At 22.7% G+C, this 16,914-nt stretch overlaps 3 protein-coding genes across 8 annotated transcripts; 2 read left to right on the forward strand and 1 right to left on the reverse strand.

Moving 5' to 3' along the window:
- The first annotated feature begins 378 nt into the window (after positions 1-378).
- ND-PDSW (NADH dehydrogenase (ubiquinone) PDSW subunit) lies at positions 379-1,804 on the forward strand. The gene is made up of 4 exons (XM_003690052.3): positions 379-1,060; positions 1,131-1,266; positions 1,354-1,493; positions 1,573-1,804. The coding sequence occupies exons 1-4, from the start codon at positions 979-981 to the stop codon at positions 1,695-1,697; spliced, it is 483 nt and encodes a 160-aa protein (XP_003690100.2). The 5' UTR covers positions 379-978; the 3' UTR covers positions 1,698-1,804.
- On the reverse strand, positions 663-14,293 carry Marf1 (meiosis regulator and mRNA stability factor 1-like protein). 6 transcript variants are annotated; one of them, XM_086908640.1, is made up of 27 exons: positions 14,248-14,292; positions 13,472-13,797; positions 12,869-13,192; positions 12,640-12,783; positions 12,261-12,542; positions 11,281-11,447; positions 10,391-10,485; positions 9,674-9,869; positions 9,282-9,441; positions 9,009-9,204; positions 8,854-8,939; positions 8,639-8,764; positions 8,408-8,560; positions 7,897-8,295; positions 7,474-7,649; positions 7,212-7,384; positions 6,933-7,144; positions 6,708-6,858; positions 6,455-6,630; positions 5,990-6,373; positions 5,689-5,892; positions 5,344-5,614; positions 4,902-5,269; positions 4,740-4,823; positions 4,284-4,650; positions 3,947-4,183; positions 663-1,763 (listed from the first exon to the last, which is right to left on the reverse strand). In XM_086908640.1, exons 3-26 carry the CDS (start codon positions 13,151-13,153, stop codon positions 4,128-4,130), a joined length of 4,911 nt encoding a protein of 1,636 aa, XP_086764766.1. In that variant the 5' UTR covers positions 13,154-13,192; positions 13,472-13,797; positions 14,248-14,292; the 3' UTR covers positions 663-1,763; positions 3,947-4,127. The 6 variants fall into 6 exon arrangements, with proteins under 6 accessions (XP_086764766.1, XP_086764769.1, XP_086764767.1 ...); XM_086908643.1 differs by lacking the exon at positions 663-1,763 and adding an exon at positions 1,936-3,853 and having other exon boundaries at positions 13,714-13,797; XM_086908641.1 differs by lacking the exon at positions 663-1,763 and adding an exon at positions 1,936-2,030.
- Positions 14,294-14,299: 6 nt separating this feature from the next.
- Positions 14,300-16,903, forward strand: LOC100864741 (dolichyldiphosphatase 1). The gene is made up of 5 exons (XM_003690051.4): positions 14,300-14,432; positions 14,818-14,918; positions 14,988-15,160; positions 15,279-15,506; positions 15,590-16,903. The coding sequence occupies exons 1-5, from the start codon at positions 14,321-14,323 to the stop codon at positions 15,717-15,719; spliced, it is 744 nt and encodes a 247-aa protein (XP_003690099.1). The 5' UTR covers positions 14,300-14,320; the 3' UTR covers positions 15,720-16,903.
- The last annotated feature ends 11 nt before the right edge of the window (positions 16,904-16,914 follow it).

Here is a 16,914-nt window from a genome sequence, read left to right on the forward strand (position 1 = left end):
AAATAATATAATCAATTTAAATGAATTTAAAAAAAAACTACACGCGTTAATATTCAATATATTATGTATTTATTAAGGAAAAGATTATTTAACAATTCATGAGTAGGTTGGTAACCATGAAATGTTAATCATTCTATTCGACAAAATGCGCGAAAATCAAACAATATATTATAAACTATATTTTAACTTGTGAAATATCAATTGTTTATTGTTTACAAAACTTGCAAAATTTTTTTTTTCTCTACTCCTTTTTTCTAAATTCAGAATTCTTTTTTTTTATTTTTGTGATTTAATAATAGATTAAGATTTTGCCTTTTCAGTAAAGAATATTTCTTTGTCAATTCTCTTTCATTTTTGGGGAATAGAAATATCTTGTTATTGTGGCAACAGAATGTATATGTACAAAGAAAAATATGTATATAGAATTAGGTTGAAAAAAATTAAAAAATTTGAATTCGCGTATTGATATTAAAGTTGAATTCTTGCGATAGTATAAAAATATTGCATTTAAATTTATAATATTAATTGCATATAATATATATTATATATTAATATAATTTATTATAAAGTTTACATTTATTATTTTTTTCATTAAATTTTTAAAAATATTGTTTAAATTGAGTTTATTAAAATTTATTTATTTGAACAAAATTTAAATAAAATTTATTAAGTATTTGAGTTTTAGTTTATTTTAAATAAAAAAATTCCCTATTGCATACATAATAATATTTAAGGAATAAATTTCATTAAAAAATATAATAAGTAATTGAAGAAAATACACAATTAAAGATATTAATATAATCATTTAAAAATGTGGAAACATTATTAGATATAATTGATATATTATACAATTGATGATTACTAGATGTAGTTTTTGGTATATCTTCTTCCATGATTCTTGAATTGAGGATCATATAATTTCGAATAGAAGTCTTTAACAAATTATACAATTTTTAATTTATATTTAATTCTTTAAAAATGGATCCAGAACAAAATTTCTTTTTTCAATCTATGAAAAAATTATTTTATCTATTAGATGCACCAGTTGAATATTTTCGAGGTATTATCTAATCAGTTATTTGGTTATATTATTAGAAAAATCAATAACTAATAATTTTTTATTTTAATAGAAAAAATAGTTGTACCAAATCAAAAGAAATATCCATGGTACCATCAAAAGTTTCGTCGTGTCCCAACAATTGATGAATGTTATGAATCAGATGTAATTTGTCGTTGGGAAGCACAAAAACAATTTGAACGTGATAAGTACATTTCTTATTAAATGTTTAAATAAAAACTATATTTTTACATTATTGATTAAATATACTTATATCACTATGTAATCAAAATTAGGATGGTTGATGATGAGATCCTTAGTATCTTAAGACAACGATATGAAGATTGTGGTTGGTATTATGGGAATGATAAAGATAAATATTGTAATGACTTATATAAAACTTATCAAGATGCAAGTACTGCATGGTTTATAAAATGTATGAATATTTAAAATTTATAAAACTATTTTATTTCGTTTAATTTCAATTTTAATTTCAATGTTGTAATGACATACAGATGGAGATATTGGTATACCACTAACTGTAGTTGATGCATTCATGAAACAAAAGCATCGTATGATTTGGGAACGACGTCATGGTCCAGTTGGTAGTGGTATTACTAATAAAAGATATGATATATAAATTATTAATTCATCTCAGTTTGAGATTACAGGTGCATTTGCATCATTGTATAGATAGATAGATACTCTGTAAAAGAGATAAAATAAATTAATGTATTATATTATAAACTATTGTCTTTCATTTGTATAATAGTAATTATGAATCTTATACTTAAATTTTATATTTTATAAATATAATTTTCATATTTCATATGCTGATTTTTTTTTATCATTTTTTATAATAATAATATGTACAAAAATTTTTGATTTATTATATAATAAACTATTTTATTCCATACTTGTTTAGAAGATTCCACTGAATATTTATACTTTACAATTTCCTTTGTATTTGTTACTACAATAAAATTTTCTTATGCAATTATTACAACATTTTACGCGTTTTTACATTCTTTGCATAAGGATTAATTAAATTTTCTATTAGTCAGAATGCTTTATTAAAAACTATTTTACATAAAATTTACTATAAATAATATTCTAAATGAATATTTATGTGAAATATAAGATGCATAATATTTGAAATTCAAACAATAAAAGAGTATTTTAAAATATAAAATGGAACTTTATTGTGACTAATAGAAAATCTAAATTGACGAATTCATACAATTTAAAAAATAAAGTAAAAATTATCACTTTTTTCATATAAATATAAAATACAATAGAATTGACATTATATCTACATAATAAATACATAACATGTAACAAAGCTATGTTATTTGATATGAATAAATTAATACAAATTAGATTTAGAAAACATAATAAAAATATTAATACATATGACTGTCATGTAAGGAATTATAAATTTTATATATGATAATATGATTTGATTGATTCATGATTCTTGCATTTTTAACATGATATCAAGCAATGTAGCGAATCTGAAATATATAATCTTTCTAGAAATAATTCATACATTTAGTAATTCATAATATCTTTGATCTGACTTCTGTTTGCAAAATTGTATATATATTTTATTTTTAATATAATAAAATATTTCTTAATAATAAAGTAAAATATGAGACAAGATCATTTACATATTATTCAAAGAGAGCAATATCTTGCCATTCATTCGTATCACATATTAAATGTATTAATTATATATTTTCATAAATAATGTAACATCAATATCTTTTTTTTTGTTTTCAAAACAAAATATTTTAGAGTAATATTGTTATTACTTAAAGTAATGTTAGATATTGAAATCTGATTGATACGAAAGTATTTCTTTTTTTGTCTTATTTTAGATAAAATATTTATTGGCTGTCACTATTTAATATAATCTTTTAATAAATTTAAATAGAATTTATAAAAATTTCATTTTATATTTTTTTTATCCATCCATGAGTTTCAGTTACTTAATAGTGATTATTAACATTAAACTTAATAATTCTTTAATTAAAAACATTTTCATTTATACAAAAAAAAAAAAAATAGTATGACACTTCAAGATATCATACATTGCTTTTTAATCACCATTAGGATTCTCAAAACCCATTCATTCATAATACAATTACAAAGTATTATTGTATATGATAATAAGAAATGAACTGATAATAATAATAAAAGAAATTCTTTGACACTAGTGAGACAAATAATTGTATGAATAAAAATTAAAGTTAACGAATAAATTATAAAAATGAATTATATTCAATTTTATAATTGATAAAAAGATTATTGTTGTATAACAATTTATATGTTTTTTTAATACAATTCATTTTTCTATGAGAATAATTTACAATGATTAATAGGGTTGAGCCAATAAAGTCTCAATTATAATAAAATTCAATAAAATTAAAAAAAAGAATATTTAGCAATTATTAATGAACAAAATTTGATTTTAATTTTTGCTTTACATAAAATTTTATTGAGGTATAACTTCGTTATAACAAACAGCAGGTCTCAATGTTGGGCACTGGCCCAATCCTATAAAATTTGTACAATTATTACTCATTTTCTATTCATTCTTATGCATTAATTTTCTTTTTTTTTCCTATTCTATATCACAGTATGAAAAATGCTACATGAATTTGACACGCAATACAATCAATATAGATCTCTCGGTATAAACGCTTCACAGTTATTCACAATTTTTAAATCGAAAATTATAGGTACTTAGTATATAGATATTGCCTCTAAATATGAAAATTTAGCCTCATGCCTCTTGAAAATAAATTTTATTTTTTATTTTATATGTATCAAATCGATATATTATTATCATAAATATTTTAAATATAAATGGGAGAGCGTACCTACCATTATTTTGAAAATGGCATATAGATATTTGAACCCAGTGTTTAACAGCCTACCGAGATGCTAATACATTCTTCTTCTTATTAACTCTGTTAACACATCATATGATTGTGAAATGTGTTTAGATACCAAATTTCTTATTTTCATATTGTATTCAAACACATTCTTTATTCTCTTACTGAATTTATGATTCAATAGGTTGATTAAATTGAGCAGCTAAACGACGTTTGCTGGTAAATACTATAAAAAATATATTTTCACTATTTAATATACGCAATAATTAAAATAATAATTAATTAATAAAAACAAAAATAAATTATTAAAAAAATAAGTTACTTACATTGTTTTGTAGGAGTACTATATTTTTCTTTGTTACTATTAGTTTTTGCATTATTATTATCACTTTCATTATTTTTGAGACTCATATCTTCTATGAGATTATTGACAGTGTTTTCTTCTTTATTTATAGAATTTTCGGCAATAGCATCCGAAGACATGTTTTTTTTAGGAGTTAATGATAAAGAAGGAAGTGGCAATTCAGAAGGATGAGGAGCAACAACTAAATTATGCTTAGAAGAAAAGAAAGGTGAAGTACATGGATTTAAAGGATTCTCTGAAGCAGTTAATAAAGTTTTCATTGGCGATAGTAAATTACTACCATCGGATGTGATTTGATGCCAAGAAGGATGTAAAGTCAATGGAGGAATCTATTAACATAAGAAAACGATAATAATACAAATTATATTAATAAATAGTATTATAAAAATAATTAAGATTATATATTTGTAATACTTACCTGTACGTTAGGAGTACGTGGATATATAAATTTTGTTGGTGTCATGCAAACTAACGATTCGCATTGATTTTTGTTTAAATCTTTCTATAATTTAAAAAATAATTTATCAAAATTTATTAAATAAAAAATATATATAAAAATATTATTTATCAAAGAAAATACCTCAGGAGGAGAATCTGGTTTAGGAGGTGCAGGAAAATCACATGGTATAATTGGCGTTTGCATTAAGCTTTTGTAAAAACTTTCGCTTCCACTTTCTCGCAATGGCCAATTAAGCGATCGGTCGTCCGAACTTGATGTTTTCCAAGATTTATTAGATTCTTCAGACCATACGTTATTCTTTTCTGTTTGCTTCCAGAAATTTTGACTATCAACAGTTTGTTCTGTCCACTTTGCATGTTCTAATGTATTCGAATTATTTGAAATATTAACGTGAGAAGATGAATCACTTTCAAAGGATTCATTACTAGAATCAGTATCACAGTATGATGATGCTGATGCACATGTTGATGGTAATGCCATATCGACAACTATTTAATTCATTTGAAAATAAATTAAAACAACATTAATAAATAATGTTTTTAAAATAATTATTTATACATACCAGCAATTTTTTTATTCAAATATATAATATTTTTTTTTCGACGTGATAATTTTATTGTTACTGTACAAGGTAATGCTTGTAAAAGTGCAAATGTTGTTGGAAATCCATAATCTACAGGCTTACAAGCAGAACCTATAGTAGACAAATATGCTGTCTCGAATTGTGAAAGTTTTAACGCTCCACCATAATTCATCATTACGCGACATAAATTACATGCGAAACAATGTAATGGAGTAAGTTCTACAAATTGTTCATCATCAATTGTTATAAACTGAAATCATATATTATTATAAATTTGTTATAAAAAATATTTACTTAATAAAATCAAATTAAAAATTAGCTTACTTGAACTACATTACATAAATTTTGTTTTAGTTCGTCTATATTACACGATTTTAAGTAGTATTGAGTGTATAATTGTTGGAACTCTTTAATTGGCATTCTATGCTGTGGTTTATCAATCAATAATCGACGACATTGTAAAGTTAATTGCTGCAAGTGAGATTTATCTATCATCATAACTACAAGTTTACTTGGTAAATATACAATCTAAAAAAATTAATAAATTAAAATATTTAATATTAATTTATATCTATATATTAACAGTATATTAAATATATATATTAATATATAATATTTTTATTACCTTTACAGTATCCCCGAGTTTCTGCATAAGTTGCAATATAGAAGTACATCCAAATAATTCTGGTTTTATCGCATAACCAAATTCATGTAAAAAATTTTGTGCAATGTTTGAAACGCTAAGACAACCTCCCGATCGAGTAATTAATTTAGATATTTGTTTAGAAAGTACACGAAGACCTTCCTTCTCTGTCAATGAAATTTGTCTTTCTCCAGAACCATCATCTTCTATTTTAACTATGTCTGGTATAGCTTCAAATAATTCAATTAATTTTGTAAAACCATAATCTGATATCCGACACTGATGACCAAAGTGATGATGATATGATGGTACAAATTTATTAAATTGCATTCTACATTGAGGTGCATGTCGTAATAATTCGATAACCTAAATAAAATATAAATATATTAATATATATATATTTATAAATATATAGTTAATTTGTTATAATACTTTCGATTTTATTACCTCTATAGCAAATCGTTTTGTTCGTTTTATTTCTTCTTCAGTTTGTTCTCGTTTAGGAATAGCTATCATTTTATCTCCTCCATTAATTACAGTGACAACAATAGTATTTTTTGGTATTTCATTGAGAATATCTTCGATATCGCATACTCCATAATCCACAATATCCCAAGGCTTAGCTATAAAAAAAAACATATCATAATTAATAAAAAAAATATATTATATTTTCATAATTATATATATAAAAAATTTTTACCTATTACTCTAGCATAAACGCTTGGAAATTCTGAAAGTGCTACTTGTTTACTAGCTTTAGATTTTAAAACTCTTAGCAGATCAGATGTGAAACGACGTACTTGAGCACGATGGGATAATGTGATAACGCGATTATTTCCTTCACCCATTACCTATAGTAAATAATTAAAATTTCATCATTAAATAATTTAAATTTTAAATGAACATAATTTTTTTTTTTACATACTTGTACAGTATGAGTAAGCGCTTCTAAAAGATCAATTAGTTTTGTGAATCCATAATCAGCAACTCTACATTGTCTTCCAAAATGATGATGATATGTAGGTATAAATCGATGAAATGGTAATTGGCAGTGTGGAGCAGTTTTTAAAAGATCGACTAATTCACGACTGAAAAGTGCTAATTGATTTGCAAGCGGAGAACTTACACATTTATTCTCTAAAAAAATGCATCATCTCAACGTTAATTATTGATTAATTTAATTATTATCATTAAAACATCTTACCATCATGTTTATTTTCATGAGATTTATTTTCTGCCCAAATAAGATATTTTACGCTACCGATACCTTGTTTTAATTCAACACATGATAAACAAGATACTAGATGTTCTAAGGGTACCCCATTTTCAACTACTTGTAATTTTTCTTTAAATTCAGCCTCATAACAATTTGACAAACTAAAATTAATTTATTTATTAATAATATTTTTAAATGAAATTATGAAATGAAAAAAAAAAGACAATAAAGGAAAAAAATAATAATATACCTAGGCAACGGTAAACTGCCGTTATGCGTAGTTAATAATTGTTGTATACGTGGTTCGAGAACTTTTAAAGAAATTTTTACATTTGGAAGTGATGCTACTTTTTGTTCAGCCCATCCTTTATCAGACCATGGTTTTAACGTATGAATAGTGCAATATGGTAACTCTACTTGTTCCTCCTAAAAATGACACATGAATTTTTGTTTCATATAATTTATACATTTATACATTAAATACAATATATTTCATATTATTTCAGAACAATTTTCATCGCTTTAAATAATCGTCATGGCTTCTCAACAATAAAAAGAATGACAACTCTACTTTTATTGGAAAAGCTAAAACTCGGCTTTATATCCATCATTGTTAAATTTAATAATCATAATATACATATATATACATTATATAATATAAAATAGAATGTACCTGAGTTGTATTATTAAAACATGGTGATGGAGTATTTCTGTGATCTGGATTAAGAGAAACCATTCTACCACCAGGATCTTCCGTAATAATACAAACATCTTTCATTTTGTACAATTCGGAAACACTGATGGAAATCATGAAACGACTCTCGTACATTTCTCGAAATTTAAAAAGAGGAAGTTCGTGGCCAGGTACTTCTTGCAATAACATTACGATTTGTGCTCGCACAACTTGAGGACTTGCTCTACCACTATGAGCATATGATATAAAAATACGTTTATATCCTAATTTATGACGATGCAATTGAGAAATTGCGTATTGTGCGTCTGCTAAAGAAGGTACTTTGACACTTGCTGCAAAGTTACCATCAGATTGTGTAAAAATGGAAACATTTAAAACCTAAAATTATTATTAATTGTTAATTATTAATATTAAATATTATATCAAGCTATTATATTGCTAAAAAATCATATTTATAATAATATAATTGCAATATTAAATAATAATTTACCATCACATGTTTCATAAAAATAGAGACAAGCATATGTCTCATTTTTTTTGGATTAATACTTTGGTCTAAATTAGTTACTTGCAATTCAATAGGTGTACATGTTTCATTGTTCGTTGATATTCCATTGCGATTATTTACTGGATTGAAAAATTTCTAATACATTAAAAAAATAAATTATTAATTTAAAAATGATAATAAAAGAAAATAGAAAATAAAAGAAAATAAAAATACCTCAACTTCTTCACTTTCTGTATCACTTGGATGATAAGGTGACGTACGATTACTTTGTTGATTTATCGTTTGTATTGTATTTTCATAAGGCGAAGGTGTCCTAGTAGTACGTACAGACGCGTTTTGCTAATTTTTGAAAAAAAAAAAAAAATTAAAATTTATTTCAACTTTATTTATTTAAATTTTAATTTAAATTATTTTAAATTAATTTATACTTGTCCATTCCATTGATTTCGCTCTCGTGATTGTAAATCATACATAGGAGATGGACTTCGACGTTTAAAATTCGATTGAGGATGCGCTACATAATAAATTTTTTAATTATAAATTTAAAATTTTTTATAAAAGAAAGAAAAAATGATACACATACTGGATCCATTCAAATTTATAGGAACATTTAATGAAGGATGTTGACCAGTCCATTCTGAAGGTTGAACATAAGAAGTGTGTGTTCCTCTGATACATCTTAAAGCTTCAGAAGTTCGAGGAGCTACATCATTTACGACGCCATTATCCCGAGCCTGCGGAATATGAATTCTTCTACTAAGTACTTTTGTTTTTTCCACCTTAAATTAACACAAATGAGAAATCAAAACTATATATATTTTATAAAATTAAATTTTTTTAAAATAATATTATATACCTTATACTGTTCTTCCCACACATGACTAAATTGCTGAGAACCAGAGACTTGCCAGAATGAAGGAGATTGAGTTCTTGCAAGTTCATTATAAGTTCTATTAAAAGCTACATTATTATTATTTGGATATGCTCTTCTAACAAAAACAGGAGGTTGAACCATTCTATAAAAGATAAATATAAAAGTATCTTAATTTTTAGAATATTTATAATAATTTTCATTATAATTCTATTTAATGCTCAGATAAGATCAAAGTTTTCTAAATTTCATTGTCTGAATCAAGCAAGGAAAAAGTCTACTTGCGACTCCAAGACTCTTTCTCGGATCTTCATCATTTTATTCTATTGTATTATATGTTATATTTATATTATATTTGTAATTCAATTTATAATTACCCTACTGGTGTTGAAGCAGAAGTACAATGAGCATTCCATCCAGAATATGTTCCAATAACTGGCATGGATGACTGATAATGTGGAAATTGAAGAGCTCTTCCACCCGCTAACGAAGCACTTGCAGTATACATTTGTCTTGGAGAACTAGTAACAATTTCTGATTCACTTACAGTACCGTTTCGGTTTATAGAAATTCCTAAAAATGTAAGAATATATTGCTATACATACATTGCTTACAAATAAATATAGTATATTTATAATTATTTTTATTATGTGTTATACATTTCATTATCATTTATATACTATTTTATTATTGTATTTTATATCATATATTACTAACATATATATACATATTATTTTAGAAAAAATAGTACATAAAATAAGTATAAAATAATAAAAAAAGAATTTACATTACAGAAATATATGATGCAAATTTTTTTTTTTCCTTCAGTGTAACTTTTTAATTATATCAAATGATAAAAAATTTTTCAAGTAAATGCTATTAGATTTTATAATAATTAATATGTCGTTTCATTTAAAAAATTATTGACTTATTATTTAGAAAAAAAAGCATATTGATATTTACTAATAATTTCGAAAAAAATAATATTTGTAAAACTTTATGCTTCATTTTGTATTTTATCCTATATATATTTTATTAATTTAACAATAAAAAAAACTTTTAGGAAATGAAATGGATAAATAATATAGAATTACCTCGAATTTTTTGAAAATGAGTCCCTTTCTCCTTTAGAAATTTTACGGAAATTTTCGAACCAAAGACAACCTTCCCATTCAAACGCTTCTGAGCTCTATAAAAAAAAAGTCACATTGTTATTAAGCAAAGTCAACTAACTGTAATTATAAGAGGCCAATACACAAGATACAATCAATCCTATGAAAATGACCTTCAAAATTTTAATAAACACATTTATGATACAATTTATAATGTCGGTTAATTTTTCAAAAAATCTCTATAACTTTTATTTATAATATTCATATACTTCACTAAATGTCTTTTTCAGAGTCATAATAATCTTTCATATTGTTAGCTTACCTTATATATAAATAAAATCATCAAATCATGTCATTATTATAATATATATAAAATAACAAAATTATATAGATAAATAAAATAATAAATAATAACAATGTACCAAAAAATAACAATGTTTAACTCTTATTACTACCATACATATAAATGAAATACAGTACAAATTAAACTTATGATCTTCTTACAATACTACTAGATTCGTTACATTGCTATACACTGTTTGAATCCTACCTTATTTATGTATTTATCCCTACTAGTTTAAATACTATTTTTTTTATTAACGCGAAAAAGACCAATAAAATTTCTGCAAATAGAAACAATTCATTGGTTACATAATGGGCGGGTTATTCAAATATTATAAAAATATATCTGATATTATATATTATTTACATCATAAGTAAATTATAAATACAAATTTCTATCATATAGTTATTTTATACAAGTAATTAAACAAAATTTACGGAGATAAAAACAAAAATATATATAATACCTTTTTGCAAAAGGTTTGAAGTAAAATGTAATTGCAATATTTGATTATAAATATATATAATACCTTTCTGCAAAAGGTTTGGAAGTAAAGTGTATAATTGCAGTATTTGATTGAATTTCCATTACTTGACCACCATAATTTTCGAACATTTGTTTAAGACAACATTTAATAGATACAATATCCTGATCTTCAGGAAGGTTACTAACTAGGAGATCATAATATGCAGTAACCTGAAAGGAACATAAACTTTACAAAATATTAAAAAACATATACATATATAAAATATATAAAAATATTAATAAATGTCAAATAAATAAAAACATATAAAATGTTAATATATTTAGAACATCTTTGCAGGATTGATTCTAGAAATAAAACAAATAAAAGATAATATAAAAAAATACTAATTGAGATCATTTATTATATTATTTATTAAGTTATAAGCAATTTAAATTTGATAAAGCGAGAGAGGAATGAAATAGTATAATATAATGGTAAAATATAGTATAATAGAGATTGAGCAATTTCTCATTTCTATTTCTATTTTATTTCATTTAACACAAACTCAAAATTGTTTATAATTTAGTAAATAAATTTTAACTAACATTTTTGTATAGCAATTTTCTTAGATTTGACTTTCCAAAGATGTCTTATAAATATATTAATATATTATATAATATATATATATAAATAAATATATATACAAAGAGAAATATATACATATAAAAAGAGAAGAAGATTATTAACATGTTGACATTTTACATTTATAAAAATAACATTTTATGAATATTTTAATATATAATTTATAATAATTTATAATAATTTAATATATTTTATACATATTACAAATTTAAAAATTAACAATAACAGACATTACACATTAAATATAGATTTACATATAAAAATAAAAAGACAATTATAATTAAAAAATTTATTATAAAAATTTAGAAATTTAAATTACAAAAAATCTGTATTTTATCTTTAATAATATAAAATAATATTAGTAGAGTATCATAAGAGTATTATATAAGAAAATAAATTACCTGTACAGTTGTGGATGGCAGTGATTCCATAAGTTCTGAGAAATCATAATGCTCATTAGCACATAGTATTAATGCTTCAGATGTATTTTTCATATGTAAAAGTATCACATGAATTTTTTTTCTATAACGTAAATCACTAAGATCAGGAGCAAAATTAATATCACCAGATATTAAAATCACAGCTGCTGGACTTCCATGAATATCAGCAAATCTTCTAATAGATTGTTTAAGTTTTTCATCAGCAGCATTTTTGCATTCTCTAGCAACATGTATTAAATTAACCTGATAGACATAAAATTTATAAATACAATGTTATACTATTAAAAAAATAATATTAAATAATTTATATTTTTAATAAATATATATTAATTGGATTTACCTGAGCATTATTTAATTCTCTCATAACCCGACTATTTTCTCTTAAGACATCACAAACTACAATAAATTCTGCTTCTCTATAACCATTAAAAAATTTTTCTCTAATTACTTGTGTTACAGCCATGGCGGACCTTCCCTTTGGTACCTAAAATAATTATAAAAAATATTATAATCAAAACTATTATGTAATGTATTTCAATAATATAATAATTATATAATTTAATACTAACATGACAATTTTCTATATCCCAAAATACACCAATGGGTGGAAGATACGTTGGTAAAGATGAAAAATTAACTGGACTATCATGATGCGAGAAACAATGATATTTATAATGACTTAACAATGGAGAAACAGATGTTGCATTTTCAACTGTAATGCTATTATTGCTACTATTTAGGTCACATAATGATTGAGATATGCTACTTTCTATTAGCCTTTCATTTAGACCTTTCAATTCATCTTGATCATTCGCACAAAGTGCATAATAGTCTGTAGTATCTTGGTCTGCCATGTGGTTTAAAGAATGTCATATAACATTCCAATATAAGAGCTATGATAAAATAATACATCATGTAGTATATTTAAGACAAAAAATAAAAAAACATTTAACATATATTATATATAATATAAAATTAAAACATTAATAACAAAAAGAAAATAAAAATATAAGTAAATAAAGAAAATAAAATTTAATTATAAAATTTATAAATATTACTATCTTATTTTGTATTGTTAATAATAAATATGTATTATTATTAACAATATCATAAAATAATATATAAAAATTATATGCAGTATATAATATTTCATATACATGATCGTACATTACCTAAAATATTAAATTTATTACATAGTTTAAAAAATTTTTGTCGGCTGTATGAGGACATACAGGACGTGGTCAAACGTAATATAAACGTAATTTCTTAAATAATTCTAGAAAAACTACAAAACAATCGGTAAATTAAAACCACAAACAATACCCACATCGTACTGACTTTCGAATAAAATTAATACCACAAACAGAAAGCAAACACCGATCAAAGCAGCATGCAACTATCCAACTATCGCTACCTCTCCCGCTTCTTACGCAGTGCACAATGCATCTTGCAGGCACAAATAGTAACTTCACATTCTTAAGTTACTATATAGTTGAATCTATATAATTAAATTTCATATTTTATACATTTATTTTATATTTAATTATTAAGAAAAATTATGAAACAATAAAATAACATAAAAATATTAAAAAATTTATATTTATCACATCTATTATATGTTCTTATTATACATATAAATAAAAAATATATGTTAATAATTATATATCATCTAATATAATCAAAATGAATGGAATTTAACTTTTCATAATAAAAAAATATACTTTTTCATTATTTTTACTTTCATTAATTATCTATGTTTAGTTTTTTATTTTATTAATTGATATTTATAGATATAATGAAACACATCAAAGATAATTTATAATATAGTGTATAGATAAACGATATCGAATATGATTGGTCAAATAAATAAATCTTAAAAGAAAATAATAAAAATTATCGGATCTCATTGAACTACGTCTGCTTTGAAGTTATTTTGTCAAGTTTCTACCACTATTCTTCGAAATCCATGGTCGTTGCTGCGTGAGTTGTCCGAGCTATGATCATTTCAAAATTTCGATAACATGGCATCGTTAGACGACGACTCGTTTTATGATATTAAATCACATTCTGTTGATACTATTCAAAAACCAGAATGGATTCCTTTGTCTCTTACTTTAGTCGAATATCCTCAAGGTAAGTATTTCAAAATTTTTCAATAAAACTTTATACTTTTTCTATTATTGTTTAATTTCATAAAAATTTCTTATTATAAATATATCTATTTCTTTTTTTTAGGAAATATTGTATTTTTTATTAAATTTTTTATAAGATTTTATTTGTGTTTTTAAATCAATTTTATTTTTGGTTAAGTATTTTTATTTATATAATTTATTTTTGCATATGTTTAACTACAGTAGTTATTTTCAGTTATGTATTTAAAAAAAATATAAAATTTGCATTTTTTAAATATTATGTATTGATACATATTGATATGTTTATATCTAAAATGTAATTTGTTTTCAATTATATTAAAATTTATATTAAAATCCAATTTATTTAAATCTCTTTTGATTTACAGGTGATTTATTTGGAAAATTTTTAGCTCTAATAAGTTTACTACCATTTGCTATTATAGCTGGTTTCATAACATTAATTCTTTTTAGAAGAGATTTACACACAGTAAGTAAAAATTTTCAAATTGATTTAATGTATTCTTAATTTCAATATTTAAAAAAGATTCTTTTTTAGATTACATTTTTTAGTGGAATTATAATTAATAAAGGTATAAATTTTATATTAAAACATACAATTTGTGAAGCAAGACCAATGAGACATAATGCTATTGAATATGGTATGCCATCAATGCATGCACAATTCATGTGGTTTTTTGCTACATATATAACACTTTTTATATGTATAAGGTAATTTATTTTTATTTTTACAAAATAGAAAACAATTATATTATGATGCATGTTTTATCATATTATATCATTACATCGTATATTTTATCATTACATCATATATATCATATATTTTTAGATTGCATCATAATAATAATAGCAGCATTTCAGAAAAATTTTGGAGAATTACTATCATTATTGTTTCTATAACTATTTCTATTTTAATTACATATAGTAGAGTTTATTTATTATACCATAGTAATTCTCAGGTTGTATGGGGTACATTTATAGGTATTATGTTAGGAATAATATGGTTCATAATTACATATATGATTCTTACACCAATTTTTCCTATAATTGTCTCATGGTAAGTTAATAATAAGAAATAAGTAATAAAAAAATTTTTTAATTTTATGAAAAATAATATTATATGTGGTATTATATTTTTAGGCGAATATCAGAATATTTGTTATTACGTGACACAACATTAATTCCTAATATTCTTTGGTTTGAATACACAAATATTCGTACAGAAGCACGAGCACGTTCAAGAAAATTAGTATCAATGAAATCACAATGACGCCTAATGTCTGGCCAATGGGCTGATAACAAATAGGATATTGAATAAATATTAAAGAAAGTCATCAAATAAATAACTTCAGCCAATCAAAATGTAAAAATTGAAAATTTATTTGGCTTGAAGAAATAATCACAAACAATCACAAACAATGGCATTGAATTTTCACTAACAATATTTAAATACATAAGGTATTAGTACAAATTTTGCATATGAATTTTCATATTCATATCATAGAATATGTACATTTTATCAATTGATTTTTTTGCATAACTTATTTATGAGAATGATCAACAACATTATTTTTTGTTAATTTTTATATTTATATTTCTATATCATAAAAATAAAATATCTATATGTTCATAAAAAGAATTACATTTACTTTAAACAAAAAATAAATTTAGTGCAATAACAAAATATATAATTAAAAAAAATATATAGTTTTGTCACTAGATAAAATAAATATATAGTTTATGTTGTAATATATCAATATTTTATCACTAGATAGAATAAATTTGTACACTTCCTTATGTTGAAGTACATCAATAGCTAATAAGTAAATCATTATAAATTTAAAATTATTGTATCTTATATTTAATTAAGATTAATATTACGTTATTTTATTATGCATTTTTTGTAATAGATATATATATATATATAAGTACAATTTTTTATATAGTTTTTATGGTATGAAGTATTATATGTAGTTCCTTTTTTACTATAGTATGCTTAAATACTATACTACAGTAATTATGCTTAAGTAATAGAACTGTATATTAACTTGATATTAAAAAAATTATAAATTAAAAGATAAAAAATCAGCAATTAAACTAAAAATTTAAATTATATATGAAGTCAAAAATTTAATCAAATAACTGAAAATTTTTTAAACATTTAATTATTTTAATTGTTGATTTTTAAACAAAATAATTTTTAGAAAAATGATAAAAAGTGCTTATACATGTTAACTTTGTTTTATATTTAATATAAAAAAAATAACATTTTAGAATTGTATCATTATGTTGCTCAATTAAATCTTGTTATAACAATTATATTATAACAAATACAAAATTTGGTATTGAAAATGAATAAAAATTATAATTTTTAAATCAATGCAAAATTATTATAATGTAAATATGCAATAATATTTTATAAATGAATTTTAAATAAATGCACAATACAACAAATTGTTAATGTT

This window comes from Apis florea, unplaced genomic scaffold (assembly GCF_048593485.1).
Source record: "Apis florea isolate Af1SG1 unplaced genomic scaffold, ASM4859348v1 contig_3081_pilon, whole genome shotgun sequence".
Taxonomy (NCBI): domain Eukaryota; kingdom Metazoa; phylum Arthropoda; class Insecta; order Hymenoptera; family Apidae; genus Apis; species Apis florea.